Source organism: Bos indicus, chromosome 7, assembly GCF_029378745.1.
Source record: "Bos indicus isolate NIAB-ARS_2022 breed Sahiwal x Tharparkar chromosome 7, NIAB-ARS_B.indTharparkar_mat_pri_1.0, whole genome shotgun sequence".
Taxonomy (NCBI): Eukaryota; Metazoa; Chordata; class Mammalia; order Artiodactyla; family Bovidae; genus Bos; species Bos indicus.
The window spans coordinates 38304843-38332360 of NC_091766.1; the positions used below are offsets into that span (position 1 = coordinate 38304843).

The 27518-nt window shown below is 43.4% G+C and overlaps 1 protein-coding gene and 1 non-coding gene across 4 annotated transcripts; both read left to right on the top strand.

Moving 5' to 3' along the window:
- The first annotated feature begins 848 nt into the window (after positions 1-848).
- On the top strand, positions 849-25854 carry ZNF346 (zinc finger protein 346). 3 transcript variants are annotated; one of them, XM_019964695.2, is made up of 7 exons: positions 849-961; positions 8493-8596; positions 9170-9262; positions 11027-11171; positions 15223-15453; positions 21925-22018; positions 24361-25854. In XM_019964695.2, the coding sequence occupies exons 1-7, from the start codon at positions 940-942 to the stop codon at positions 24446-24448; spliced, it is 777 nt and encodes a 258-aa protein (XP_019820254.2). In that variant the 5' UTR covers positions 849-939; the 3' UTR covers positions 24449-25854. The 3 variants fall into 3 exon arrangements, with proteins under 3 accessions (XP_019820254.2, XP_019820252.2, XP_019820253.1); XM_019964693.2 differs by having other exon boundaries at positions 852-1083; XM_019964694.2 differs by having other exon boundaries at positions 853-1083; positions 15271-15453.
- On the top strand, positions 4166-4272 carry LOC139184335 (U6 spliceosomal RNA). The gene has a single exon (XR_011567912.1). It is a non-coding gene; the product is annotated as a U6 spliceosomal RNA (small nuclear RNA).
- Positions 25855-27518: the final 1664 nt, after the last annotated feature.

The window sequence follows — 27518 nt, forward strand, 5'->3', positions numbered from 1 at the left end:
GATATGAAGTGTATGTGGAGGGGCACACAAAAATGAGACTGAGCCATGAGGATATGTGGGGGAAGTGCATTCCAGAACAGGGTAAGTGGGACAGGAATGAAGGGGTTGGAGGCTAACACAGTAGGTGATAAGGTCAGGAGGTTAAGAAAATTCATATTGTATAGTGCCCTATCGACTAAACCAAAGACTTTGACTTTTACAAAAGAATTATGAGAAGGTTTTGGAGAATTTAAGCATGGGGTATCATGATATGGTTTGCTTTTAAGAGGATCTCTGGGTCTGCTGTTTGGGGAATACCTGAAAGGTAAGTGAAGGGATCAGTAAGGACATTACAAATACCATAGCAAGAGATCGGGGCTCCGAAAGACTAGGGAAGGAGGAGGTGTGGGGTTGGAAGATTACATTTTGACTTTTGACAGTTACTTTGGAGTGGAGTTTAGAGAGAGTTGTGACCTAGGCGTCAGCACCTGGAACTCAAATGGTACCTAATATAAAAGTAATCGAGTCCCAGCTCTGCCACTTACTAGTAGCAAACTCGTGAGTTAATCATTTCTAGGTTCTGAGCCTCTGCTGCACTACTAGTGAAATGAAAAGGATATTCCCATATAACAGGGCCTTCATGAGAACAAAATGAGAAGTGTCAAAGCTGGCCATGAGCAAGGTGAGAACCCTGAGCCAAGGACCGCACGGCCCTGCCCCAGAGAAGGGGGCTGCCGTGGAACAACCGACTTTCGAATCCACCGCACGAGCTCCGCAGCGACAAGAAAGAAGCGCTCGTGCCAAAGTCGCAAAGGAGCCTTGCGGTGCCCAAACCTCGCGAGATTTCTTGGCAAAGTCATCTTCCCAGCCACATCTCGCGAGATCAAGATTCATGAGCAGCTATCGGCCGGTTAGAGCTTGCGGGGAAGATGGAGTATCCTGCATTGGGCACGGTGGAGAATGCGGACAGCGGCGGGGCCAGGTCGTACAACAATTCGGAGGAGCGGGAGGGCCGGGAACCGGATGGGCTGCGCTTCGACCGCGAGAGGGCGCGCCGCCTCTGGGAAGCAGTGTCCGGGTCGCAACCAGTGGGGAGGGAGGAAGGTGAGTCCGGGGGCTTCAGAGGCTGGAAGCCCCTCGCCCGCCTGCTAGTTTCGCGGGGAGTGGCGGAAGCGCGGGGCGGGGACATGGACCGGCCCCCAGGTCTACGGTCACACCCCCTGGCGCTCGGCCCGCCCCCTTGCGCGAGGCGCCAGGGGACTCCCTGACTCGTGCACCACGCTATGGCCCGGGCGCCGTGAGCCAGCTCCCCTGAAAAATCCAGGCTGCGGCACCCCAAGAATCGCGCGCAGATGGTCAGTGGCCTTCTCACGCTCGCCGTGGGCTTCTTTCCCCCGCCTTCGTCACGTACCAGAGCTCACCTCTTCCTGAATTCGAGGACTGGAATCTCTAGGCTTGCCGTCTAGGCCATCTCGGAGACCCCCAGAACCTTCCCTGCCAGCCTCGTAGCCCCTTCACCGTCCCAGTTTCCAGGTTCTCCCATCCCTAGTGTCTTTTGCCTCCTTTTTTCATGCCCTGCACTTCCGAGGGCTGTAGAAGGCCGCCTCCTTACCTCAGTGTTCCTTCTGGACTTGGTGACTGAGTCCTGGCTTACCTCTTTTGTTTTTTGGTGTCTTTTCTCTTGTCTCCACCAGCTGGGTCCTTTTTCTAATATGGGGGCCAGGAGCCTGAGAAGCTGGTCAGGGCATTCTTTGGCTCCAGCTTCTTGTTTGTATCCCACGCTTGACCCAAAGTTGAGAATGGAATACATAAGGCCACCTAGAAGGGCATTTCTGAGCTTCCCAGCTTGCTCTGCACTTGACCTGGCCCTGGATAAGATGGAGATAGAAAGAGGAGAATAGAAAGAGCTGCTGTGACCCCGTTTTGTGACCCACTTCACAGTTCTTAGCAGAGCTAGCTGCTTAACTCTAACCCAGAAGTACACAAACTGGGCTTTTGTGCTAATCCTGTCAGGTAATCTGCAGAGAAATCAGATTTCTCTAAAGATTTGTTTGCTTGCTGAGCAGACTAATCTTGGAAGTTAATATATTGCTTGTGAACTGATTGCCATGGGATAAAATGAAATTTTTGACCACATCCAAGGAAGATATGTTTAAATTTGGGGTGGTACACATGACAGACCTATACCCTATATATACTCTACCAGTTAAACTAGTCTTGTGTGACTCTTAAATTAATATGAGGCTCCTATCTCCCTCATTCTTATACTTTCAAACTTGTTTGGCACACAGTTACAATTTTCCTTTCATTAATTTGACAAATACTCTCTTCCCAGGATTGGCTGGAAATCAAAGCTGCAGAGATGAAAATACTGTCCTTGCTCTGGAGGGGCTTGTGGTCTAGTCCCGGAAGCAGACGCCAAGACAGTTGCAGTATAATGTAGTGGGTGCAGTAAGAAAGTCTAAAAGTTGGGGGTACACAAAGAGGAAGTGACCTTTGTCCTCAGGGGACAGAGCAGGCATGCTCTGGACCTTGAAGCAGAGAACACAGCAGCTGTGCTCTGGAAAGTGAACTGTTTATGTGTGTATGAGGGCACACAATCACTTAAAGACCAATTCATTTCTCTGATCTCACTTTGTCCAAGGATTTGTTTGAGGTCTAGATAGATACCTATAACACCAAGTCCTACTCACTTTGGGTTTTTTGTTTTCTCTTAGTTATAATTTTTGTTTTCTCATTGAGTTGTAATTTATACACCATAAAATTCACCCATTATAACTGTACAATTCAATGATTTGTAGTAAAAGTATAGAGTTGTATAACCCTAGGCCAACTTAGAATATTTCCATCACTCCAATTAGTTCCTTTGTGCTTTTTTTTTTTTTTTTTGGCTGTGCCAACTCTTAGTTGCGGTATGTGGGATCTAGTTCTCTGACCAGGGATCAAACTCGGGGCACCTGCATTGGGAGTGTGGAGTCTTAGCCACTGAACCACCGGGGAAGTCCCTCTTTTGTGCTCTTTTACATTAAATCCCCACTCTCACCTCCTGCCCTTGGCAACCACTAATCTGTTTTCTGTCTCTATAAATTTGCCCTCTCCGAACTTTTCACATAAATGGAACATATAGTACATAGTCTTTTGCATTTTGTTTCTCTCACTCAGCATGTTTTTGAGGTTTAGCCAAATTGTAGTGAGTATTAATACTTTATTCCTTTTTATTGTTAAATAAAATTCCATTGTATGATTCTTGCTTTTTTATCCTCTAATGATCTATGCCTTTCAAGTGGGCTGTTTAAACTATTGACATTTAATTTAGTTGTTGATATGACTAGATTTGCTGTCCCTCCTTCATGACCTTGTGAAAATCAGCCCTTTGTTTCACATTCTAGATCTCTCAGCCTCTGCCCCATACATCTTCTGATTATCTACAATATAGATACAAAATAAATCCTACCAATTAGGTGCTTTCTCATAAGATTTGGAAGGTAGAAATGTGGTGAAAATCACATTCCTGAGACTATTGGTACTATCAAGAAAAACTGTAAAACTATAAGGTCTTCCCACATCAGTGTTCCACCATCCATTCTCCAGCTTCATAGGTTAAGAGGTCTGTTCAGTGACATGGAGCTTCTTACTTCAGCAAGGCTGCGGTACAGGCCTCAGAGACTATCTCACATGTTGGAACAGTAATGCGTGCATTGTTCCTGGAGACATTTCCGGAAGGCTCAGCCTAGTACCTCAGTCTTTCCAATATTTTCTAAGCACCTAATTGCTTGTATCAAACCTGTCCCCTGTGGTAATTGTGGTAGATGGATTAGAGTTGTATCTGACCAACAGAGATGCACATTCAGGCCACCTTCTCAGAATTCTGATAACTCATGTAAGTCTTTTTCCCCTCTGTGGACCTTAGCTTCCTCCAGCCTCATGAACTTCTTGCAGATTTTTGTAAGTCAGGAATTCAGGAAAGGGTTGACTGGACAGTTCTGACTCAAGGTCCCTTTTGCAATTGTAATCAGATGGTGGCTAGAGCTGAAACAATAGTGGATGGAACTTCTGGAGGCTGACTAGGTATCTCTTTTTTTCATGTAGTCTTGGTCTCTCCATGTGATTTCATGATGGAATAGTTAGGACTTCCTCCAAGCTTGGAAGAAAACTGCTTATGTAGTGGCTTAAGACTTGAAGAACAGTGCTCGCTTCGGCAGCACATATACTAAAATTAGAACAATACAGAGAAGATTAGCATGGCCCCTGCTTAAGAATGACACACAAATTCGTGAAGCATTCCATATTTAAAAAAAAGACTTGAAGAGCAAATATTCCCACTTTGGTTCATTTTTATTATATGTCTTCCACATGTCTGTATGTTGCTTAGTGGTCAGACAGTGATTCAGTAACACCTGGAGTCAGTAAGGCCTTAGTCCTCTGCAGTTGGATCTGTGGGTATGTAGGAAAGGGCATTCAAAGTTCAGGCCATTTTAAAGTCAGCCCTAACTTTTATTTTCTGTCAGGCTCTTTTGCATCAGTTAGGTTCATGTGAACTACCAGAGTTGGCCAGGAGTATTTAGCCACCTTAGGCCCTTTTAGGTCCCCACTGCCACACAGTCTCAGCCACAGACATGACTAACCTCAGGTTATAGTAGAGCCTTTGGCCTTTCCTGCTCACCTGCCTCTGAGACCATCACTTGCACCGACATTATCAAAAGATCAGGGCATTGTGTACCACTCCAACTCAAGTAATTTCCTCTTTCATGGGGAAGCTGTTGCTTCTCACATCCTGCCTCTTCCTGGTAGAACCTCTGCTCTGACTGAGTGCGGGAGGTGATAAGAGCAGTCCCAGATCCCTGCTCTTCTCATCCAGAGTTCAGCAGTTGTGCAAGCATAACTGCTTCCCAGATTGTTAAGTACCTTTGATCAGTTTCCAGAGCACTGAAGGGATTGTTTCTGTCAACTTTGTCCAGTTTTAGTTGCTCTGGGTGAAGATGATTCCTCACTCTACTATAGCTGCAAGCTCTACCTTCTACTCATTTTATGTCCAATTTCACTTTCTCTGCCTGACTTCTAAATTTGGGGGGTTCAGGACTCAAAATCCCAGGGGCTTCCCTGGGATTGGTAAAGAATCCAGTCCACTCAGAGGTAAAGAATCCACCTGCCAGTGCCGAAGACACTAGTTCAATCCCTGATCCAGGAAGATTCCACATGCTGCAGAGCAACTGTGCCTGTATGGCACAAGTAACGAGCTTGTGCTCTAGAGCCTGAGAACCACAACTACTGAGCCCACAAGATGCAGCTACTGAGGCCTGTGCACCCTAGAGCCTGTGCTCTGCAATAAGAGAAGCCACTGCAGTGAGAAGCCCACACCCTCCGCACCTGGAGAAAAAACCCACACAGCAACAGAGACCCAGCACAGTCAAAATAAATAAATAAATATTAAAATCCCAAGATCTCTTTCCTTTTCCATCTACATTAGGCATCCTCTTCTAGTCCACCGCTTTAAACATGATAAATACACTGATGATTCTCAATTTGTATCTCCAGCTCTGACCTTTCCCTTGAACTCCAGGCTTGCATCTCTAGGTGACTACTTGATATCTCTACCCATGTGTATGATAGACCACTCATGTTTAATATAGCTGAAGGAAAAGTCTTAATTTCCCCTCCAACACTGTCTTCCTCCACTTCTCATCTACTTGTTGCTCAAATTCAAAACCTAGGAGTTATCCCTGACTCCTGTCCTACTTCACCCCCTCCATCCAGTCAGAGAAAGTGGATGTCAGATCTACTTCCAGAACATAATTCCAAATCCATCCACTTTTCCTCGTCTCCACTGACAACCTACCTGGTCCAGATTTCTGTCATGTGCTGCCTAGAAGACTGCAGCAGCCTCCTCCCTGCTCTCCCTGCTTCTGTTCCTATTCCCATACAGTCTGCTGACACAATGAACAGACTAATCTTTTCAAAACGTAAGCCATATCTTACCACTTCTCATTGCACTATGAATAAAATCCATAGTTCAGATCATGGTTTATGAGGCCTATACTGGTTCAAGCATTATCTGGCAGGCCTCAAGCTGTTTTTCCCAACTTCATTTCCTACCACTATTCACTCATTCACCATACTGTATCCACAGTGTCCTTCTCTTCATTTCTTGCATATGCCAGACATTCGTGCCTCAGAGACTTCATTAATTTATTTGTTGAAGTGTAACTGATTTATAATATTGAATACGTTTCTGCTGTACAGCAAAGTGATATTTTTTTCATATTATTTTCCATTATGGTTTATCATGGGATATTAAATATAGTTCCCTGTGCTATACAGTAGGACCTTTTTGTTTAATTCATTCGACATACAGTGGTTTGCATCTCCTAATCCCAAACTCCCAATACATCCCTCTCCCACTCCCTCCCCTTGGTAATGACAAGTCTGTTCTCTATGTCCGTGAGTCTGTCTCTGTTTCATAGATAGGTTCATTTGTGTCGTATTTTGAGATTCTGCATGTAAGTGATATATGTTATTTGTCTTTCTCTGTCTGACTTCACTCAGTATGATAATCTCTAAGTGCATCCATATTGCTGCATATGACATTATTTCATTCTTTTTTATGGCTGAGTAATACTCTATTGTGTGTAGGTATCACATTTTCTTTATCTGTTCATCTGTTGATGGACATATAGGTTGTTCCATGTCTTGGCTATTGTGAATAGTGCTGCTATGAACATAGAGGTACATGTATCTTTTTGAATTATAGTTTTGTCTGGATATACACCCAGGAGTGGGATTGCTGGATCATATGGCAACTCTATTTTTTTCAATTTTTAAAGAACCTCCATGGTGTTTTCCGTAGTGATTGTACCAATTTACGTTCCCACCAGCAGTGTAAGAGAGTCCCTAGAGAGTCACCCTCATTCAGCATGTGTTATTTGTAGACTTTTTAATGATGACCATTCTGGGTCATGCATTTTATTAGATATTGGGGATACAAAGTCATAAATGACATGGTCCTTACCTGTTTAGTCTCTGGGAATCAGATTCTGAATATTCTTGAGAGGAAACCCCATCTCCTTTAATAAAATAATCCAACATCTCCAGGCAAGGAGAGGATGCCTGGACCCTGGGTAACATTTTCCTCTTGTGGGCTTTGCATTCTGAGGAGCCTCTCACCCTCCCTTTAAAAAGCTCTCAGGGGCTTCCCTGGTGGTTTAGTGGTAAAGAATCCACCTGCCAATGCAGGAGACACGGGTTCAATCCCTGATCCAGGAAGATCCCACATGCCACACAGCAACTGAGCCCATGTGCCACAACTATTGAGCCTGTGCTCTAGAGTCTGGGAGCCACAACTACTGAGCCCATGTGCTGCCACTGCTGAAGCCCATGCACCCTAGAGCCTGTGCTCTGCAACAAGAGAAGCCACTGCAATAAGAAGCCTTCACACTGCAACAAGTAGCCCCTGCTTGCTGTGACTAGAGAAAGCCCGCGCACAGCAGTGAAGACCCAGCACAGCCAAAGATAAATAAATAAAAATTAAAAAGCTCTGTCCCAGATCTATTCACGCAACCACTTCCTTTTGTTTCTCTGAGAATGGCTGAGGCAGCCAAAGTCTTTCAGAAAAATTTACCAAACACTGTAGGAGAAAAATGGGGAAATAAACAAGGGACTCCAAGGAGCAGAAATACAGCCAGACAACACCCCTTCTTCCCAAAAGGGCTGTTATAAATAAGCTTTCGTTCTTGCAGGAGAAGAACCTTAAAAGTTCCCCACCCAAAAGTTCCCTCCAGGAAATCTTGTCCACTTTTTGATCCAGAGTAGAAGATAAAAAACATGGATTTGCCATCTCATCATGGTTTTCTAGACTTATCCCTGCCTCAGATTATCAATGCCATGGTGATAGAAATGTCTGGAGTGAGATTTTACTCCCTCTTCAAAAAGTAAGGCCTTGTTTTCCAGGTGCAACAATTAAGTACAGGTTAATACTGTGGTTTCCTACAGTGTGGAACTTACATGACATATTGAGTAATTTTAGATATTTCAAAATCTTGATTTCAGATCAAGAACAGTAGGAGAATTATTTCCTTTTCAAGTCTTTCAGTCCTTCCAGTTCTACCTGAGAAGACGTGTCAGTTGGTTGCTACCATGTCTTAACACGTCTCCTCACAGTTGCCACTCTCTTGATGTTCCTTTTAGGAAGCTCTGCAAGCTTCTCACACCAGTATCTAGCTAGAATTGTTTCTTTTTTAATGTATTCATTTTTATTGGTTTTTACTTAAGTTTGTAATTTAAAGACTCCTTTTTAAAAGAATTTAGTGAAGAAAGTTAGCCTACATAAAATTATAAAGTAAGTTATAGGTTTGGTGGCACAAGAATATAGCCTGAGTCATGAAAGCCCTTAGGGGAGGGGTGGCAGATTTAATAGCATGGCATTCCATTATTCAGTGCCTGCATTTGAGGCAGTGTTCAAAGACAGTGCTATTGAGGCAGGTTTTTAACTCACAGAGTGTTTATTTTTCTCTCTGTAGTGGAACACATGATCCAGAAGAACCAGTGTCTCTTCACCAACACCCAGTGTAAGGTTTGCTGCGCCTTGCTCATTTCTGAGTCCCAGAAGCTGGCACACTATCAGGTATGCCCTTGGACCTTAGTACTTTCTAGACCCAGTGCCACGTCCCCTCTTCTCTCTGGCTTGCACAGTGAATTCCTTCTTAGCCACCCAGATGTTGCCTCCATGCATGTTGGCTTAATTTTTGACTGAGTCTTAATTTGACTGATTGTCTTAATTTGACTGATTTACTTAATTTTTCTGAGTCTCATTTCTCCATCCAAATCAAGATCATTGTACTTATATCTTCCCTTACAGCTTGGTGTAGTAGAAAGTCTATGCTTTAAATAAACCTGTAGTTGAATCACAACTCTGCTACTCCTCTTGGTCAAGAAACCTCATTATCTTCAGCCTCAGTTTCCTCATCTATAAGATTGAGATGATGATAATTTTCTCATAAATTTTTATGATTAGATTGGACAGCATCTAAGTACATTATTCAAAGTAGGAATTCAATAAACTATATTTTCCCCCTACCCTCTCCTCCTCAAAAGTTTCTGTGAGGATGAACCACTGAAAATCTAGTAGATATTTTTGAGTGCCTTAGGTATGAAATGGCATTTGGGTATCTTTGATCTTTTTCCTGGGTTCTTACAGAGCAAAAAACATGCCAACAAAGTGAAGAGATACCTAGCAATCCATGGAATGGAGACACTAAAGGGGGAAATGAAGAGGCTAGACTCAGATCAGGTAATCCAGCTGCCATGTTGAGACCACTCACTTCCTGATGAAGCCAGCAGGCAGGTTGGTGTGGTGGAAAGGGCGTGGGCTTTGAGTCAGACTGACTGGGCTTCAAATCCTGGCCCTGTTGTGTGACCTGGGCAAGTCTTGATCCTTTCTGAGGCTTGATTTCTTCCTCTGTAATAATGAGGATGCTAATATCAACTACCTTTCAGGATTTTTCCAAACAAAAATGAAGGAAGGTTTATTAAAGCACCCAACACAGAGCCTGGCACATAGTAGGGGCTCAGTAAATGGAGCCATTGTTATATATTACGTTGAATGGTTTGTCAGAGTAGGACCACTGTCCATGCCCTACTAAGGAAGAGAGAGGAAGGAAACCAGAATGCTTACGTTCTTGAGATCCAATGGAAAGAACTGAGTTTAGCACTTGAATATTGAGAATAAACAAGTGGAAGGAACACTTTTCCAAATTCTTGCTCTGATCAAGATGTAAACATGTTTGCTTTTGCCTTAGCAATACTGTGAGAATTATGCTGAAACAACCCCAGTCCCTCAGGTATACCATTATTTTTGTTCCATAGCAGGCTGTGCAAATATCATGGGATGATAAGTCAGCAGACTAGGGCCAAATACTAGCTCTAGAACTTACTGGTTGGGTGACCTTGGACAAGTCACTTAACCTCTCTGTAGAGATAATAGTTGCTACCTTGTAAGGGTATTGTAAAGTCAAATTACAATTCTAGTGGATGTTCAGTGAGTTAGACTGTACACTACAAACTGTGCCTCCCTATCACAGGGGCCACAGGTTTGGAAGGGCATTGCTTATCCTTTCTCCACATTCACTGGACTAACCCCCTAGTTGCCTTCCTTATGATGTGGAATTCAGAAAGACAGTATCAACTCTGTGGCCCTGGGCAAGTCACTTTACCTCTTTATATCTCCAATCCCTCAACTCTCGGGGTGGTCCAGTAGTTCAAATGAGATCACAGACTCCTCCACATCCAACAAAGAATTATTCAGCCCCAAGTGTTAATAGTACCAAAATTGAAAAATCCTATCTTAGAATGAATATTTTATTCAGAGAGCAGACCTGAAAGAGATCCTGGAAGCCCTTAATATAGGCTTGAAATACATTGTTTTCTAGCCTAGTCATAATCATCAAATAAAATCCAATGGGCTTGTTCAATAAACCCTGAACATCTGCTGTGTGCCAGTCTCCCCCAGGGTGCTAAGGATAGGAAACATACGTGAGTCTAACGGTCTTTGCCCAAACGTTGAACTTGAGTCCACAGGAAAGTCTCCTAAGCTACAACACTGTCAGTTTAGGGTGGCACGTGGTATGATAGAGGTCTGTTTAATGTATTCCAGGAGTATAGAGGAAGAATAAAGCTAATTCTTCCTGGAATAATCACACAAAGCAGGTTGATAATTCTTTACTGAGTAATTTTCTTGAGTAAAAGTCTCTCAGAAGAGATGATATTTAATCGGGCCTTGAAGGCTAAGCAGACATATGCCAGGCAGGAAAGAAAGGAGGACCATTCTAGGCAGTAGGAATGGCCCAAGTAAAACGTGGAAGTAGCAGAGAACAAAACGGGGAGTGGTGAGTAGAGCATGAGATGAAGTAGCTCAGAAAGAATCCAGAAAGGTAGGTTGGGGTCAGTGTGTGAAGAGGGCCTTGAAGGCCCATTCTCCTATGGGCAGTGGGGAACCAGTGAAGATTTTCTGGCCGGGCAGTGGCGTGATCAGACCTGTGTTCTTTCTCCTAACCAGAAGAGCAGCAGAAGCAAAGACAAGAACCAGTGCTGCCCCATCTGTAACATGACCTTTTCCTCCCCTGTCGTGGCCCAGTCGCACTACCTGGGGAAGACCCACGCAAAGAACTTAAAGCTGAAGCAGCAATCCACTAAGGTGGAAGGTACTGGTTTTCCTGAGTGGTGCTATATCGGGACCCCTCCCGTCCTCAAGGCACCAATGCCAGGTGCTCCCAGAAATGCTCACTGGGGCCGCAGACTTGAAGAGGTTGAACTGCTTTTGAGAGCCCTTAAAAATATCAGAGTAGACACAGCTTCATTGAAATGCAGCCTCAGAGTCCTACTCACCTAACCTTCCTTTCTTTGGTTATATCAGTCTTTCTCTGTAGAAGCTTCTTAGCCCTGAGCTTTTGTCCTGACAAATAATTATAACTCGGGAGTGCCTAAGTCCTCCAGGCTATGCACACCAGGAGAGCATTCTGTCTCCTGCCTCTCTCACTTAGATTTTTCCCTCCTAGCATCCACCTGCCCTTATTACCATGTATTCCAAGTTAAAAGTTAGATTTTTGTCTTTTTTGTGTGCTCAGGTTATGCCCTGTTCACTTTAATCCTCTAAGCTGCCTGTTCTCCTCAGGACAAGGACCTGCCTTTCAAAGCTGAAGACTTCAGCACTGCCAGTACTGCCCAACAAACAGTGTTTGCAGCTGCCATGAATCCATTCCCAGGGCAGTGACTTCTAAAATAACCCCCTTTATCTTGTCACCACTGGGGCTCAGCCTTCATTTTCATCTCATTAACTACTGACTTTTTAGGATTTTACATCTCTGCTAACTGCAGTTAGTTAGCAGTTGGTTAGCAGACTGAAGGTTCTTTGACTTTTTAGGATTTTACATCTCTCCTAACTGCAGTTAGTTAGCAGTTAATTAGCAGACTGAAGGTTCTTTGATCTTTATATCATTTTTTTCTCAGTAATTTTTCTTCTCTATTTTGGACCAAGAGGTAGACTATACTATCTGTAATACTTGTCCTTTTTTGAATTGCTGTATTATGAAAACAAGACAATTATGTTTTAGAAGACTTTGAAGAATAGGGTAAAAAAAAAAAATCACTCATAATTATACTGTCTTACCACACCCAAATCTAGTATTCTAGCAATAAAACAGCAGATGAAGTCATGGATGCCCAAGTTTAAATCCTGGCACTGCTATTTACCATCTGTATGACTGAACTTAATGCATGAATTTTCTCACCTATAAAATGTTGATAATATCATCTACTTCAAATGTTATGAGGATGAAATAATGCATATAAGGGCCCTGAGACATAATAGATGTTCAGTAAATGACATTTTAGGATTTTTTTGTTTTGTTTTGTCTTTGGGCCGTGCTGCACGGCTTGCAGGGATTCAATCCCAAGTAGGGATTGAATCTGGGCCCCAGCAGTGAGAGCGCCAAGTCCTAACCACTGGACTGCCAGAGAGTACCCAGCAGATTCTATTGTCGGTATTAGCAGCACAACCACGATAGTGAGTGGAATCCCCACATAAAATGCAGCGGTTGGTCAGGCATTCACCACCCAGAGCATGTCATTGGCCTTGCTTCCAATTTGTTCGTCATTAAGTTATACTAGTACTAGTTGTTTTTTTTGTGAAGTCACTGTTGGTACCATTTATGGTACCAAAACATTAGGCCAAAGGAAACTAGCTTAAGAACAGAACTTTGTAAGATCACTTATCTTTAGATTTATATGAACTTGTCTTTACATAAATGGGAAAATTCCCTGGAATATTCCTGGACCAAAGATTCCATATCGAAGAGTTTATTTTTCATATTTACTTTTGGCCCTTGCCACATAACAGATGTGTTTTTATATAATTATAATCATAGTTCATGTACCATTTGTATCTTGCATTAACTTTTAATTTTGTAGTTAGAGCACATTTCCATGCTATTACATGAGTTTATAACTATATTTCTGAAAGTAAACGTTTCTCTAATGTAAAAGTAATACAAGCATATTGTAGAAAGTATGGAAAATATAGATAAATGGAAAGAAAATACCCATAATTTTACCATTCAAAGACAACCACTGTTAACATTTTGGAGTACTATTTCTCCTATAATCTTTTGTTATGTGTATGTGTGTATATCTGTGTCTATATTTGTTTTATGTATGTCTAGCTTATGTATATAAATGTAAATACTTTAACTTTATTGTTTTTATAAAAACAATGCATACTCATCATTGTTACTTCTAGTTCAAACAATGCAAAAGGTTCAAAGAGAAGAGTAAATACCACTCAAATCCTACCACCAAGAGAGAAACACTGTTAATGTGTTGGCAGCATTTCAGAATACCAGTACACACATACAGATTGCACTTATGTCTTTTAGTAATGATATGATCATATTGTGTGTATAATTTTATTTTATACTGTTTTCACTAGTAGAACATTTGTATTTCTCCATGTTATTAAAAAGTTTTTCATAAACATTGTTAATGACAATGTCCCATTGCACCACATTCATTTAACCATCCTCTAATGATGAATATTTACGTTTTCTCCCTCTCTTTTGTTGGTATTTATAAATAACACTACAGTGAACAGTCCTGTAGAATTCTCTTTCTATATTTCAAGTTGTTTCCTGAAAGAAGACTCCCATAGCTCTCATTTTTATTGGATGTCCATTAAATGGTTCCTCCAACTTTAATGAACCATTCACCTCTGATGTTTCTCTTTAGTGTCTTTTAAAGATTGGCCTTTACATTTTAATGACTATGATTATCTCTTCTGATATCAAAAATCTACACTCACTGTAGAAAAGGTGGAAAATACTGAAAAGTATCCTTTTACTCAATGCTTTTGGTCTTTCTCTACACATTACCAGTTGTTTTACAGAACTAAGGACAAAAGAAATAGTTTGCTATATAACCTGCCTTTTTTTTTTTCACTCAACACCACATACTGAATATTTTCTCATATTATTGAATATTCTGCAACATGTACATTACTTTTCCAGTGACTTGTTGAAATAATGACTAAGGAAAATTAATAGCCAGGAGAATCAAGAGTCTCTCTACTGGAAAACCATGTAGGAAAAGCCAGCAACTTTCTTCTGGCTTGTTGAAAATCCTCAAAACTTCCCCCATTGAAGTGGAAGGGATGAAAGAGCATCTGTGTGTGAGTGCTGCTGAACCCCACCCCTCCTCCACCGTTGGTGGGAGTTCTAGGCCACATTCTTAAAGCAGTGGTTACTGGATTGATACCATTCCAGCCACGTGGGCTCATGAGTGAGCCATGGCATCCACCTTTTAAAGCAGCAGTGCAGCCTATAGTCAGGACATTTGTTGGCCCACAGGAGGTTTACACATATGCCCATACCAGGCTCTGATTAGCTGAATTCATAGATCCGAGCCAGGGATGCTTTCTGTAGGTAAACGCATGGGCTGTAGCCTTCTTGTCTCCCTGCCACACTCTGGCAGCCTGGCATAGCAAAGAGGGCATGGACTCTAGGGTCACACAGACCTGGATTCACTCATTAACTGAGTGATCTTTGGTAAGTCATTTCACCCATCTGAGCCTTGGTTTTTCTCTGTATCATGGCAAGATGATACCTACTGCAGAGCATAATTCAGAAGACCAGAAGAGAAAATGTATATACAAAGCTGGTAATTAAATGTCAGTGTCATTCTCCTCTCCCAACTCAGCGTAGAGGGCAGTGCAGCTCAAAAGGCCCCCTTAGTGTGGCGCCTTTTCTAAATGACCCTCTAGACCCTCAGGCTGTGCATCTGTGCATTGGCTTCCAGATCTATAACGGGTACTTTAAGGATGGGAATAAAACACCCACATTTCTTGTTCTATGTGCTGTAACATTCTGGGGAGTTCTGAGGGATGAAAAGACTGCAAGCATGTACATCTCTCATCTATTGTAATTTGGCAGATGGGTAGCAGAAGTGCAGAACCTCCTCGGAATATGAGAAAATAGGGATTCACGTGCCTAAAGTAGTTTAAGCTGCCAAACAAAGGAGCCGGTCTTTGGGTTCCCCCATATCTTCTCAATTAGAGAAGGCTTTCACTGTGTGATTCATACAGGCAATGCCCCATATGCAAGTATGATTAACTAGTGACCCAGCCTTTCTTTGCATTCAGCATACATAAAAGCCTCGCACCTTCTGGGTTTTTTCATTGTTTCTGTTTGAATTTTCTCACCACAGCTCTGTCGAAACGCCTTACAAACCCTTTCCTTATGGCCTCCACCTTAGCCTTGCACCAGAATAGAGAGATGATAGACCCAGACAAGTTCTGCAGCCTCTGCCACGCGACTTTCAATGACCCTGTCATGGCTCAGCAACATTATGTGGGCAAGAAACACAGGAAACAGGAGACCAAACTCAAACTTATGGCACACTACGGACGGCTGGCCGACCCTGCTGTCACTGACTCAGGTAAGGGGCCTAGCTCACACCCAGAGCTGGATCAGGGCTTGACTGCTAGAGCTCCCTGGACCATCAAGGGTATGCCTTTCCTCTTTAGGTCTTCTGAAGCAAGCATTGCAAATTCAAATGCTTGCAAACGCTAGATGGGAAATTTTGATAAGTGAAAAAGCCAGAAAGGGATGTAGTCAGCTGAGGAGTACGTGCCTCTCCTAGGCAGTGCTAAACATTTGTTACCGTATCTTTCAGTTTTTTGAAAGACTCTGGAAGCCAGATTTACAGCTGACCCTCTTTTGCTCTAGTCCCTGCCCCTGCTTTACTTGGTCCTGCCTGGCCATTCCCTCATTGTCTCTTTTTTATTGGCAGGATTCAGGCACTGCAGTGTTTCAGGCCGCTTATCTTAACTTGTATCCATTCTTTTCTTGTATCTCAAGCCAAAGCCTTCTCCTTGTATTCACCCTCCTCCATTTAAGGCTGAATTACCATATTTAATCCTAGAACTGTCTCCTAGATACTTTTTTCTTGCTTAAATCATCTGATTTCTTTACAGATCAACTAAATTCCTTCATGAAAACCTAGGTGGGGGGAAAAGGTATCACATCCCACTTTGATATTAATGTATACAGCATAATTTGATCCCCACAGCATTCCTATAAAATAGTTTGTGATTTTCCCAATTTACAAGTAAAGAAGATGAAACTCAGAGTGACATGCTAAGGTCATACAGCTGATATGACCTGATGTTAATAAATGACAGCATCAGTCGGGGTCTCTGGCTCTGTCTGATTCCAAAACTTACACTCCTTCCCCCTGCCTCCAGCTTTAAGTGTACTTGGCTGGAGGTGCTCCAGGTACAGGGTGTCAGCAGAAATATCGAACTGACTCTGACCCCCTTCTTACAGAGGTGGGGTGTTGACCTGGGATGTGCAAGCAGGGACTTCCACTGACAGGACTTCTGCCTTCCCAAACGATTTAGGTTGTTCGCAGCTTGGCTTTTTTTCCCTGCTGGCTTCAGTCCACCCTTGTTCATTCATTCTTTCAGACAGTCATCCTGCACTTACCAATAGCTGCCATAGTCCAGGCCTTAGGCTAGATACTCTCACGTGTAATTACCTGATTTAATCCTCACAGCAACTCTGTTGTGCACAGTTGATTATTCCCATTTTACAAATGAGGACATTAGCATCAGAAAGATGAAATGGTTTGTTCTGGATCCCATGCTAGACTGTGGCAGCCAACACTGAAATCCAGGTAAGGTTCTGTGGTAGGTCCACAGAATAGTTTCCATGGGGCTTCTGGCATGTATCATGACAAGTATGAGTCAAATGAGAGATGGATGACCCAGAGTGTCCAGATGTCTCCCACAAGGGTGAGATGTAGCCTCTACCAAGCAGATTAAACAAGACTTGGAGTTTGCTTTGTACTCCAGGCCCACATTTCTCTCATTTATTCAAGAATGCCAAACTAAGCCCTGCATATCATTCAGGTAGCCGAATGCTTTCAGTCGCTGGAGCTCTCGACATCCCTCCTGGGTTACTGGAATCCTCTTTCTGTACCCCCTATCACCTTCGCTCCTCCTTCCTTAGGGCCTTGCCTCCTGCACAGAGCAGGTCTGCTTTCTCTGCCCTGTTCTGATCCCCTAGTTTCTTCAACCTCTGTACATGGGACAGGCTTTCAGGTCTATTCATTTCATACAAAGTCAAGAAATGTTTGTTGAGCTCTTTCCTAATATACGCCAGGCATTGTGTATATAACATATTAATTACATGTCCATGTTCTTATGGAGCTTAGAGTCTAGCAGAGCAGACAGGCATTGAGCAATTAACTACAAGTGTGGCAAGCTTTAGAAAGAGAAACAAATGGAATGCTATGAAGATAACTTAAGATGGAGGAGCAAGGATCAAAGGCTCCCAGAAGCAAAAGGGATAGTGTGGGGCAACATGATGCTGGGGCGATGAGCAGGTATCCTATCATGGCACTGTAGGTCATGTTTGAGATTTGAGCCTTTATCCTAAGAGCACTGGGAAGCCATTCACATCTTCAGCATTATTAGTTAGAGCATTCTAGTTACAAAGTGGAGAATGGTTTAGAATGAGGAGGAAGGGTAGTGGAGAGAGACCAACAATGAGGCTGTTGCAGTAATTCGTAGTGGGGAATATGGGAGCTTGGACTAAGGTGGCATTGGTAGAGATAGACAGGAGTAAATGGATTCAGGAGGTAAATAGGAAATAGAATTGGCCATCCAGTGTGGCAGCTGAAGGAAAGCGAGCAGTCAGGGTTTAGCCTTAAGCCACAAGGTGAATAACCAGGTTTTGGCAGCCTGAGTTTAAGACACCCATGAGATATCCAAGTAGGAATGTTCAAGAGGCAGTTGGATACATAGGTGTAGACCTAAAAGAAAGGTCTTGGTTAGAGATTGGTTCTAACCACCCATTTTGGTGGTTAGAAACTGCTAAATATTGATAGTTTCATATGTTTTAAGCTAATAAGTGGTACTTGAAATCAGGGAAACGAATGAGATCCCTTAGAGAATTTGGAGAGAGAGGAGTGAAGGGCCTAAGGTTGAGCCCTCTGAAAATTCTGATGTGCTATAAACATGGATGAACCTTGAGGATATTATACACAGTGAAATAAATCAGTCACAAAAAGAAAATTCCTATATGATTTCACTTGTACGAAATATCTAGAGTAGTCAAACTCATAGAAACAGAAAGTAGAATGTGGTTGCCAGGGATTAGGAGAAGGGAGAAATGGAGAGTTTAACGGGTATGGATTGGCAGTTTCACAAAAATGACAAAAGTTCTGCACAGTAACGTGAAGATACTTAACATGATGAAAACACAAATTTCTCTAACCCAGAACTGTCCTTTAACATTAACGGAATTGGACACTTAAAATAGATTAGATGGTAAACTTTCTGTTATTTGTATTTTACCACAATTTAAAATAGTAAAAAAGGAAAGAAAGAAAACCAAGATTGAAACCTCTGAAACTGGCAATAGTAAATGGTAAAGGTCAAACAAGAGACAGCAAAAGAAACTAAGAAGGAACCACCAGCGAAGAAAAATCAAGAGTGTGGCATGCTGAAAGCAAGAGCAAGAGACTGAAGGAGGAAGGAATCAGCCGTGCTGTCAGGCACTGTTGAGAAGCCAAATACAAAAGTGTTGCATAAGCATCCATTTGTCCATTAAGTTTAGATACAGGGAAGCCTCCATTGGCCTCAGAAAGAGCGTGTGTGCGTGTAGAGGGATAGGTTGCAGAATAATTGAGAGACAAGGAAATGGAGAAGCAGTTGTAAACAGGGCTTTCAAAGTCTTGGCAGTAAAGGGAGGAGATACAGGTGCTTTTCCAAATAAATCAGATGTTTTAAAATGAGCTCTAGTGACTTATTTTTCATAAGATCACAGGGGGAAACCAGAATATCAAACATGTCAAATGAAAACCAGATAAAAATGGATGAGTGTGGGTACTGAACAAAGCTGTTTTTTAGAAGCACCAATGAATTCTTCACTTACCCCAAGTGACGATTTGAATCTAGCTTACAGATCAGTATACTCTGCACTGAGATGTACTTTGCATAGAAGAGTCCAGAGACCTGTGGTGCAGAAGAAAGGATGAGAGCTTCACAAACCAGAGGGCAAATCCAGCTGTGACCCCAGGTCACTTAACCTCCCTGAACTTGCTTCCTGCTCTGATAAATGGAGAAAACCACCTACCTATCTTCCAGTATTGTTATAAGAATCCAAGGGCATATGTATCTAAAATTTTGTCATGGTGCTTGGTGTTTAATAGATGATGAGTGAGCTGTTGTAATCTGGGCATCAGTGACTCTTAACCATTGGTGGTTGTTACCCCCACACCAGCCGCGGGTTCTACCCTGGACCTTGCAGGGATGGTGGTTCTGCTAGTCCATTATGAGTCTTTTGCCTGTTTGTGTTGAACCATGAATTCTGGCCTTCAGTGTCTAAAAAAGACCTGAAATCTAATTGCAATAATTTTCCCCTTAAATACTTTAAAAGGATATGTCTTCCAGGAAATACCTGAAGATACAAGAGAAACAAAGGTAGCTGGGAACATTGGCTAGCTTATTGAATTAGAGGAGATCGTTGGTGTTCCCAGCTGCCATGGAAGGCTGGTTAAAAGATACTCTCCACTTTTTTGCCAGCATCACTCATGGAACCTATAAGAGTGAAATACAAATAAGCCAGAACCTCATATTTACTGGACACTTACTATGTGTCAGTTACTTTTATTTGAATGATTACAATAACCTTATAAGGTTGATACTAATATTAACTGCATTTTATAGGTATGGAACCTAAGTCTCAGGGAAGCCCCACTTTTACACATATCAGAGAGGTTAAGTACCTAGCATGTGGTCCTACAGGTAAGAAATGATGGAGCTGGGGTTTGAACCTAGGTGATCTCACTCCAGAGCCGTGAGGTTTTAGGATGGCAGATGACTCAAAAGGTGTGTCAGAGGGCTCTTGAAGTCATGTATACAGTGGCCTGCCTTGCTCAGCTGGCATCAGGCATGCTGGGTAAGTAGAACCTCATAGTCAGCCACTCCTGTTTGCCATTCACTAACTCTGTGTTTGTGGACATGTGACCATGCCTTATTTTCTTCCTCTGTAAGAGAAGGATGGTTTTCATGGGATCCTTATGAGCATCAATCAAAATAATATAAAGTGCATGACTATATCAGGCACTTGGTAAATAATAACTGCTTTTTATTTATTTATTTTTTTTATTTTTGTATATACTGCAATTTTATTTCAATCGCACAAATGAAGTTAGCGTGTAGGAAATTTAAATGGAACAGTATGGTAAAAATAGCAGAGAAACAAAAATTCTACAAAGGAAGTACACCTAGAGCATGAGGATTCAACATTCATTAGTGTTTCATCTTCAGTTCTGATTGACAGTTGATGCTTGCAAATTCTGAAACAAACTTTGAGATCATGATGACTATTCTGAAGAGATTTCAGTATCAGCACTAAGGTTGTACATTCAGTTGGTTTGCAGTTGACTTGTTAGCCATTTACATAGTGTGTAGTACAGATTTGTCACAGGTCAGATCACAGTGTTAAAGGAAAGAAGTACCTTCCTGTAATTAGAAAGGATCCCCTAAACTGCACTCAGCTTAAGACATCCAGTGTACAAGAGCACGAAAACCATCATAATAACGTGGCTCCAAGGAACATAGTTTTGATAAGGAAAATAACCTAAGCTTCTGTTTCCCGTTTTAATTACTGAAATCTCTAACAGTGACAAAACTGTCACACAGGACAGTAAATGTGTACAGTAATTCAATCAAACTTCTTGGAAAGAACACATTTAGCAGTCTGGGATAAAGCAGAACGACAGGAAATAAAATGTGATTCAACACTGGTTCTTTTTGTCATTTTACATAGACATGTTAATATTTAGACCAAGGCACAAAACGTTTAGTGCATAAACCAGTTTCTTCTTCAAGATCTAGCATTTTTAGCGTAGTCTTTTATCTTACTTTGGACCACTTATACCCAGTACTCTATCCTACTGTTTAACTTAATCAACAAAATCAAAAATGATTTCTGACCAGATTTATGGGGGACATAAACATTTATATCTCCAAAGTGTTTGCATAACCAAAAGTACGGTAATAAAGATGGGAATGCCTCCTATTTCTTTAAGAAAGTAGTACTTTATAAGCTTGCTGCATCTTTAATGTCTTTACTGGTGGATGACAATATCTGATAGAAAAAGAACCGCATATTAGAATTATGATAGCTCATCCATCACAGATTAATTGTAATTGTAATCTATTGCTTTTTATTGTAAATATTATGGGTATGGTATAATTGGTTTATAGTTGAGAAAAGCTGAGGATCAGAAAGGCAAAGGGATTTAGCCAAGGTCATGCGAATGCAGAGCCAGGAGTCCAGCCCCATTTCTTGGCTCCCAACCCATGCTCTCTCTGCTAGACCATGTGAAGAAAGGCCACTTTGTCATTGGAGCAGCCCTGTTAGTGAAAAAGGGTGTCTGTGAGCCCCACAGTAGAGAGAGAGATTAATTTTCCTTATAGGCCTTCTCGTTAATTACTGTTATTGCAAGCCCAAGGAGAGGGCTGCCTTCCCAGAGATCTCTCATCTAAGGGCACAGTCCAGTTGGAAAAGAGTGACACCAAATGTCACTTCTTTGTTCTATCAATCATTTATTTCCTCAGCAGACAGCTACTCTGGACCAGGCTCCATGTTGGGACTAAGGCTACAGGGCAGTGGGGAACAAGGAGGTTCCCAGCTCCAGGGAACACACAGGCATACATGTGCCCCTGATCATTGAGTCATTGAGGCCTCTGGGATTCTTACCAGGGCCAACGACCTAACCTCACTCCACTCGTCCATCTTCAGAAGGGCATTTGCACATGCTGTGAGAAGCACAGAGTCCCCAGGTCCCTTCTTATTGGATTACTAAGCATCTTGACTTTTACGTGTGTTTCAGCCGGGAAGGGCTACCCCTGCAAGACATGCAAGATAGTGCTGAACTCCATAGAACAGTACCAAGCTCATGTCAGCGGCTTCAAACACAAGAACCAGTAAGTAATCACACTTTGAAATTCATGGGTCTGCAGCAGGAGTTCAGGGCTTCGGAATCAGAACAAAGCCAGGTATTCCTTGGCTAAAAAGGAATCCTGGTGGTCTTTTCTTTTTAGTTAGCAGAAGCTCGGTCAGTCAACAGAAGTATCCCCTATGTGAGTTCTCCTGTCAGCTTCTCCCCAGTCTTTAGACCTGTTGGGCTGAAGGTTTTAGTAGAAAAACAGAAATGATTCTCTTAGTGGTCTCCTAAATTTTTTGGCAACATGTTATCAGTCTAACTGGGGACACTCCCCAACCCCAACCCACCACTGGCTTGAAGACCCTAGTCTTCACTGCCATTGGTTCTGTGGCAAGAGCTCCCTCTACAGGTTATTACCAAATATGACCAGGTTCTTTGATTAATCAAATACTGAACACCTCTGAGTGGTAGCCCAGACAGACCCAGTCTGACAGACTCAGTCCCTGCTCTGATAACCTAACATTCTGATGGGAGGAGACAAAAACGACGACCATGCAAACCACCAATAATTACAAATGGTGGTAAGTGCTTTAAAGGGAAGAGACTAACAGAGTTGTCTGTAATAATCTTGAAAATGACTCACATTCTTTGGTTGAGCTCCTGGTCTGTTGCAGGCCATATGCCAAGCAGATTCTCTCAGGTAATCCTCACAATAGTCCTGGGAGGAAAGGGTTATTCTAATTTACAGACATAGGCGACCAGCAGAGCTACAATTCACACTGAGGCTTGGCAGGCTCACAGCATGCTCCTCCAGGGCAATGCTGACTAGGGGGTTGTGGTGCCATGTGATATGAACAGGCCACATCTGGCTGGGAGGGCTCAGATGGTTCAGTCCCTGCTTTTCAGGAGGGTAGTGTGGACGGTGTGCCACAGCATAACCTTCGGAGATAGGAATTATCCCTGTTTTACAGATGAGGAAACAGTTTCAGGCAGATCTGTTGAGATGACTGCTTTGACTTTGAGGATTGGTTCTGCATTGCTTACAGAGCAAGTGAATTAAGGTGGTAGAAGTGCAGAGTGTTAGGCTCAAAACGTTCTTGGTCCTCTCTGCTCTGCCTGAAGTCTCTTCTCCCACACTGGCTTTATTGATAGATGCATCTTTAACTGGGAGAACTCGTGAGGCTCCCCTTAGATATGATTTGAGACAAGCCCTCGCAACTTGGCTTGCATCTCGCTTTTAGCATTGCAGCTTGGCTGGTGGCAATTTTGGCAAACAGCTCGGAACCAGTCAGAACCCTACCGTGGGGCTACCCAGACCTGAAAGTGCTAGTGTTGTTTATTATTTTCTTCTTACACTTTCCAGCTGTGTGACCTTAAGTGAGTCAATAAACCTCTTTGAGCCTCCGATTTGTTCTCTGTAAGATTATGGTACAAAAAAGCAAAACAAAGACTATAGTATAATTTGTTGAACACGTAATTCAGTCTCATTTAATTTGCAACAGCGTCTCTGAACTAGGACTCCCCCAACCCTTTACAACCCAAGGAAACCTAATATCAGATAGATTAAGTAACTTGCCATAGATCCCATGGTTACTTGGAGTTAGACCCAGTATTCAAACCTCTGACTCCAAAGCCCATTCATTTTGCTCTGCTGTTTCCAAATGGAGCTCTTCTTCCTCACCTTATGGGAAGAAGTAAGTGTTAGAGATAATATATGTGAAGTCCTAGTCCTGATAAGAGGAGCTATTAGAGATAAGCTTTCATTCACTCACCAACGATTTATTGTTCACCTATTATGTGTCAAACCCTGTTTTGAGCACCAGGGCTATGGTAGGAACCAAGACCAATGCTTTTCTCTTTTCCATTTGATCCCCCTCTGATGGTAGAAAGAGATCCTAAACAAATTCAAAACAAATCAGACAGTATCAGGTGATACTAGTGAGGTCATGACTGGAGAGCCACTTGATTCCATGTGCTGAGGAGAATGGTCTTTCTATCCCATCCAGGTCATGTAGAGCCCCACAGGCAGAAAAAGTGGTTCAGTATAGAGGAAACGCATGGGCTTCAGTCCTGAATCTACCACACTTTAAAACAGCTTACTGTGGGCAGGTCACTTATACTTTCTGAACTTTAGTTTCCTTGTATATAAGATGGGGGTGCTGGTCCCCCCGGCCTGCAAAATTAGCAGAGAATGAAACAGTATACTGAAAGCAGAACACCCGGCCTTGTGCCTGGCATGCAGTGGTCCTCAGTAAAGGAGAGCTGCCCTGCTTATTACTCCACACCCTGAAAGAGCTGTACTATCATTAGAATAAGCTACCTGGGATACCATCACAACCACCACAGACTAATCCTATGCCTTTGTTCCCTCTCAAATTACAGGTCACCAAAAACCGTGGCATCACCTCTGGGCCAGATTCCCACGCAAAGGCAATCCATTCAGAAAGACTCAACCACCTTGGAAAACTAGAGGTGTTTCTGTCCAGCAACCCAAGTTGAACCAGCCATGAGCCAGCTTCCTGTTACTGTGGTCAGCCCTTGGCTCCCTCTTCTTCCTTTCTTACACCTGGAGAGTACACAGGCCTGAGGCAGGAGTAGACCATAGACAGCCTCAGATTGGCCCAGGCAAATCTACTTCTTCTCCTCCCCTTTGGAATCGGCCCTGTAGGTCAGGGTAAGGGAAGCAGAGATGTTGACAGGACTCGGTATTTCCCAGGGTGGTAATTTGGAGGATGGCCTTTCCCTTTCATCAGCCCTTCTGGGCCATATGTCATGAGACCCCAGGCCTGTCTTTCCACTAGAGGTCACTTATGGACCACTCCTTGCAGCTAAAGAACAGAGGTCTCCCTAAGCTCTAGGCATCTCCAGTGAAACCCGGAATTTTCACTCTAAGCCTTGGCCTAGGTAGGAAAGGGCAGATGGAAGTGGCTGCCACATGGAGGCTTGGAGTTCATGTGACACTTCCCGCCCCCCAAAGAGTGTGAGCTTTCCTGAGCCTGGTATCTGATGCTGGCCAGTTGTCCAGTTTTCTGCCCACTGTGAAGTCTCCTCCTGGAGCGGTGACACAGTCCTGGCAGAGCACTGCTCTCCCGCTTTCCCCTTCTCCACAGTCCTGAATGGTGCTAAGGACCTGCAGCAACTGGGGACAAGCTAGAGCCGAAGGAGGCCTCAGCGCCCAGTGGGATCACAGAAAATGCCAACAGAGGCCTTTCCTCTCCTCCATCAGAGGTGCTCTGGCACAGGGTCATGTGGGAAGGTCCCCACGTAAAAATTTCCTGGACGGCTCTCTCCCTTTAAAGGGAAACTGCCCTCACACCAGCCAGCTCCGAGATTGGCCGCTGTCCTTCGGCCCTACTGGTCCTCTTGTTCCCCTTGCGAGCAGACCATCCACCCAGGCTGCTGTGGTGCTAGTCCTCCCCCATCACCCACTAGGAGACTCTGAGACCAAGGAGCAAGACGGACCCTTAAGGGAATAGAAAAGAGAGCTGGCGTAAGCTTTTGCAGTGAGGAAACAGCTATGTCCCCAGCCCCAAATGTAGATTTCTACAACACTGCTGTGCTTTATGGCCTGGGACTTCACTGGGAGTGGACTTTACCTCATAGCTTTCAAACAGGAATTCCATGGAGGGTCACCCTCTGAGGTCCCTCCTCACTGGGTCAGAGAAGTCCACATCTGCTCTCGTGGGCTCCTCCCTCCACTCCCTGTCCCTTCGCCTGTAAATGCCTTTGTGTATTTGTGTGTGTGTGTGTGTGTGTGTGTGTGCGTGCGCGCGCACGCTCGTGCGCACTTATGCTCTATCTTTTGGTCACTGAAGCATCTAAATAAAGAATTTCTCCCATGAGCCAGACTGCAACTCAACAGATCTGGGATTTGAATCATCTAGTATGTGTATCTTTACCCTTTGCCCTCACCCTGCTCAGACTTCCAGCACCCTAAGCAGTAATTTTAGGAGCGGGGACAGAAACAGGAATCCAAATTGCTTGGCAGCTCTGTAGAAGTCCTACAGAGTCCAGGTGCCCTAAATTCAATACAAGCTTATCTGCTCATGTACCTCCTGCTATCTTGGAGGGCCTCACAGAGGTCTTTAGAAGCTTTAAGCTGGGAATCTACTTTGTTTGAGATGATCGTGTGGCTGCTGTGTGAGAAGGAATTCAGGGGATCAGGAAAGGAGATGTACAGGGAGGCCAAAAGGGAAGCGGTGTCCAATTTGACTCTCTCCAGACTAACTCCTTCAGGGCAGAGACCTAGCGTCATTCATCATTCCTCTGGTGGACAGAGTGGTTTGTCGTGCAGTGTTTGTTGAATGAAAGAATGAATGAATGAGGATGCATAAGAAGGGATGGGCTTCTCCTGCTCAGCTAATACGTAGCAGTAGGCTGGTGCCATGGGACTTGTCATTCTTGGAAAACCTTTTCCATGACCCAGAAATGAGCTGGGAAAGGAGTGCATGCGATGACTTCAGCAGCCTTCTTTGCTTCAGACAGCCAGATCTGAGGAAGGTGCCCAGGCGGCCTGAACTCCCATTCTTCACTCAGCAAATTATTCTTGGGAACCTGCTCTTCACCAACTGGGAAAGGTCCTACACAGCTCTCAGCTTCCAAAGCCTAACTGCCTTAGCAGTTTCCCCAGAGTCCTTCTACCCCAACCAAGATGTCATGATCAGCCCCACCTGCCAGGCAAGGAAGCAAAAGGCAGAGAGATGAGTGAGCTGCCAGAGTATGAGCCCTTGACCTGCAGGATCCCTTAGTCAGGATTCAAGAGTCCTACCAGCTGTGTGCCCAGCCCTGTTGGCCTGGGGATGCAGGAATGAACATTCTCTTAGAGCCCTTGGGTAGCTCATACAGTCAAAGATCATTATGGTGATAGAGGGTTATACAGGATGCTCTGGGAATGCACAAAGTTAGTAGGCACTAACTCAGCCAAGGGTATGAAGACACTGAAGAAATTGGGAAACTAGCATTTGATCTCTATAACAACCTTTTGAGCTAGGAGGTGATACTCCATTTTATAGAAAAAGAACAAGGTTCAAAAAGGTATAGTGATTTGCCTAAGGTCTCACTGCTAAGAGCAAAATGGAGCATAGAATCTGGTTCTCTAGATTCCTTGTCTTTACAAACAAGGACCAGAGTGCTTCCCCCATGACCCCTGGGCCTGTCTCACTCATCTGGCAGGGCCACGGTCTCACAGAGTGAGTAGCCACTAGGCAGGGGCGGCAGCGGCACCATCAAAATGAGATTGGACGAGGCTCTGTGGTTATTTTATATTCCCATCCCCCTTCCCCTCTCATAATTTTACCCAAGATTCCTGGTGTATTAGACTCTAGTTGTAACTGTAAGAAACTTAAAGTGATGATCTAAAAAAGGAAATTTATTGAGTCTCCAAATGAAACAGCCTTGTACGGGGATGGCTAGATTCAGGTTCTGACACAGTTGTCTCACTCTGGTTTGCTCTGTGTGGCCTCTTGCCCTGGGCAGACTCTCCAGAAGGTGGACACAGCCTCTGGCAGCTTCAGGTTTATATCCTAATAGATTGGTAACTG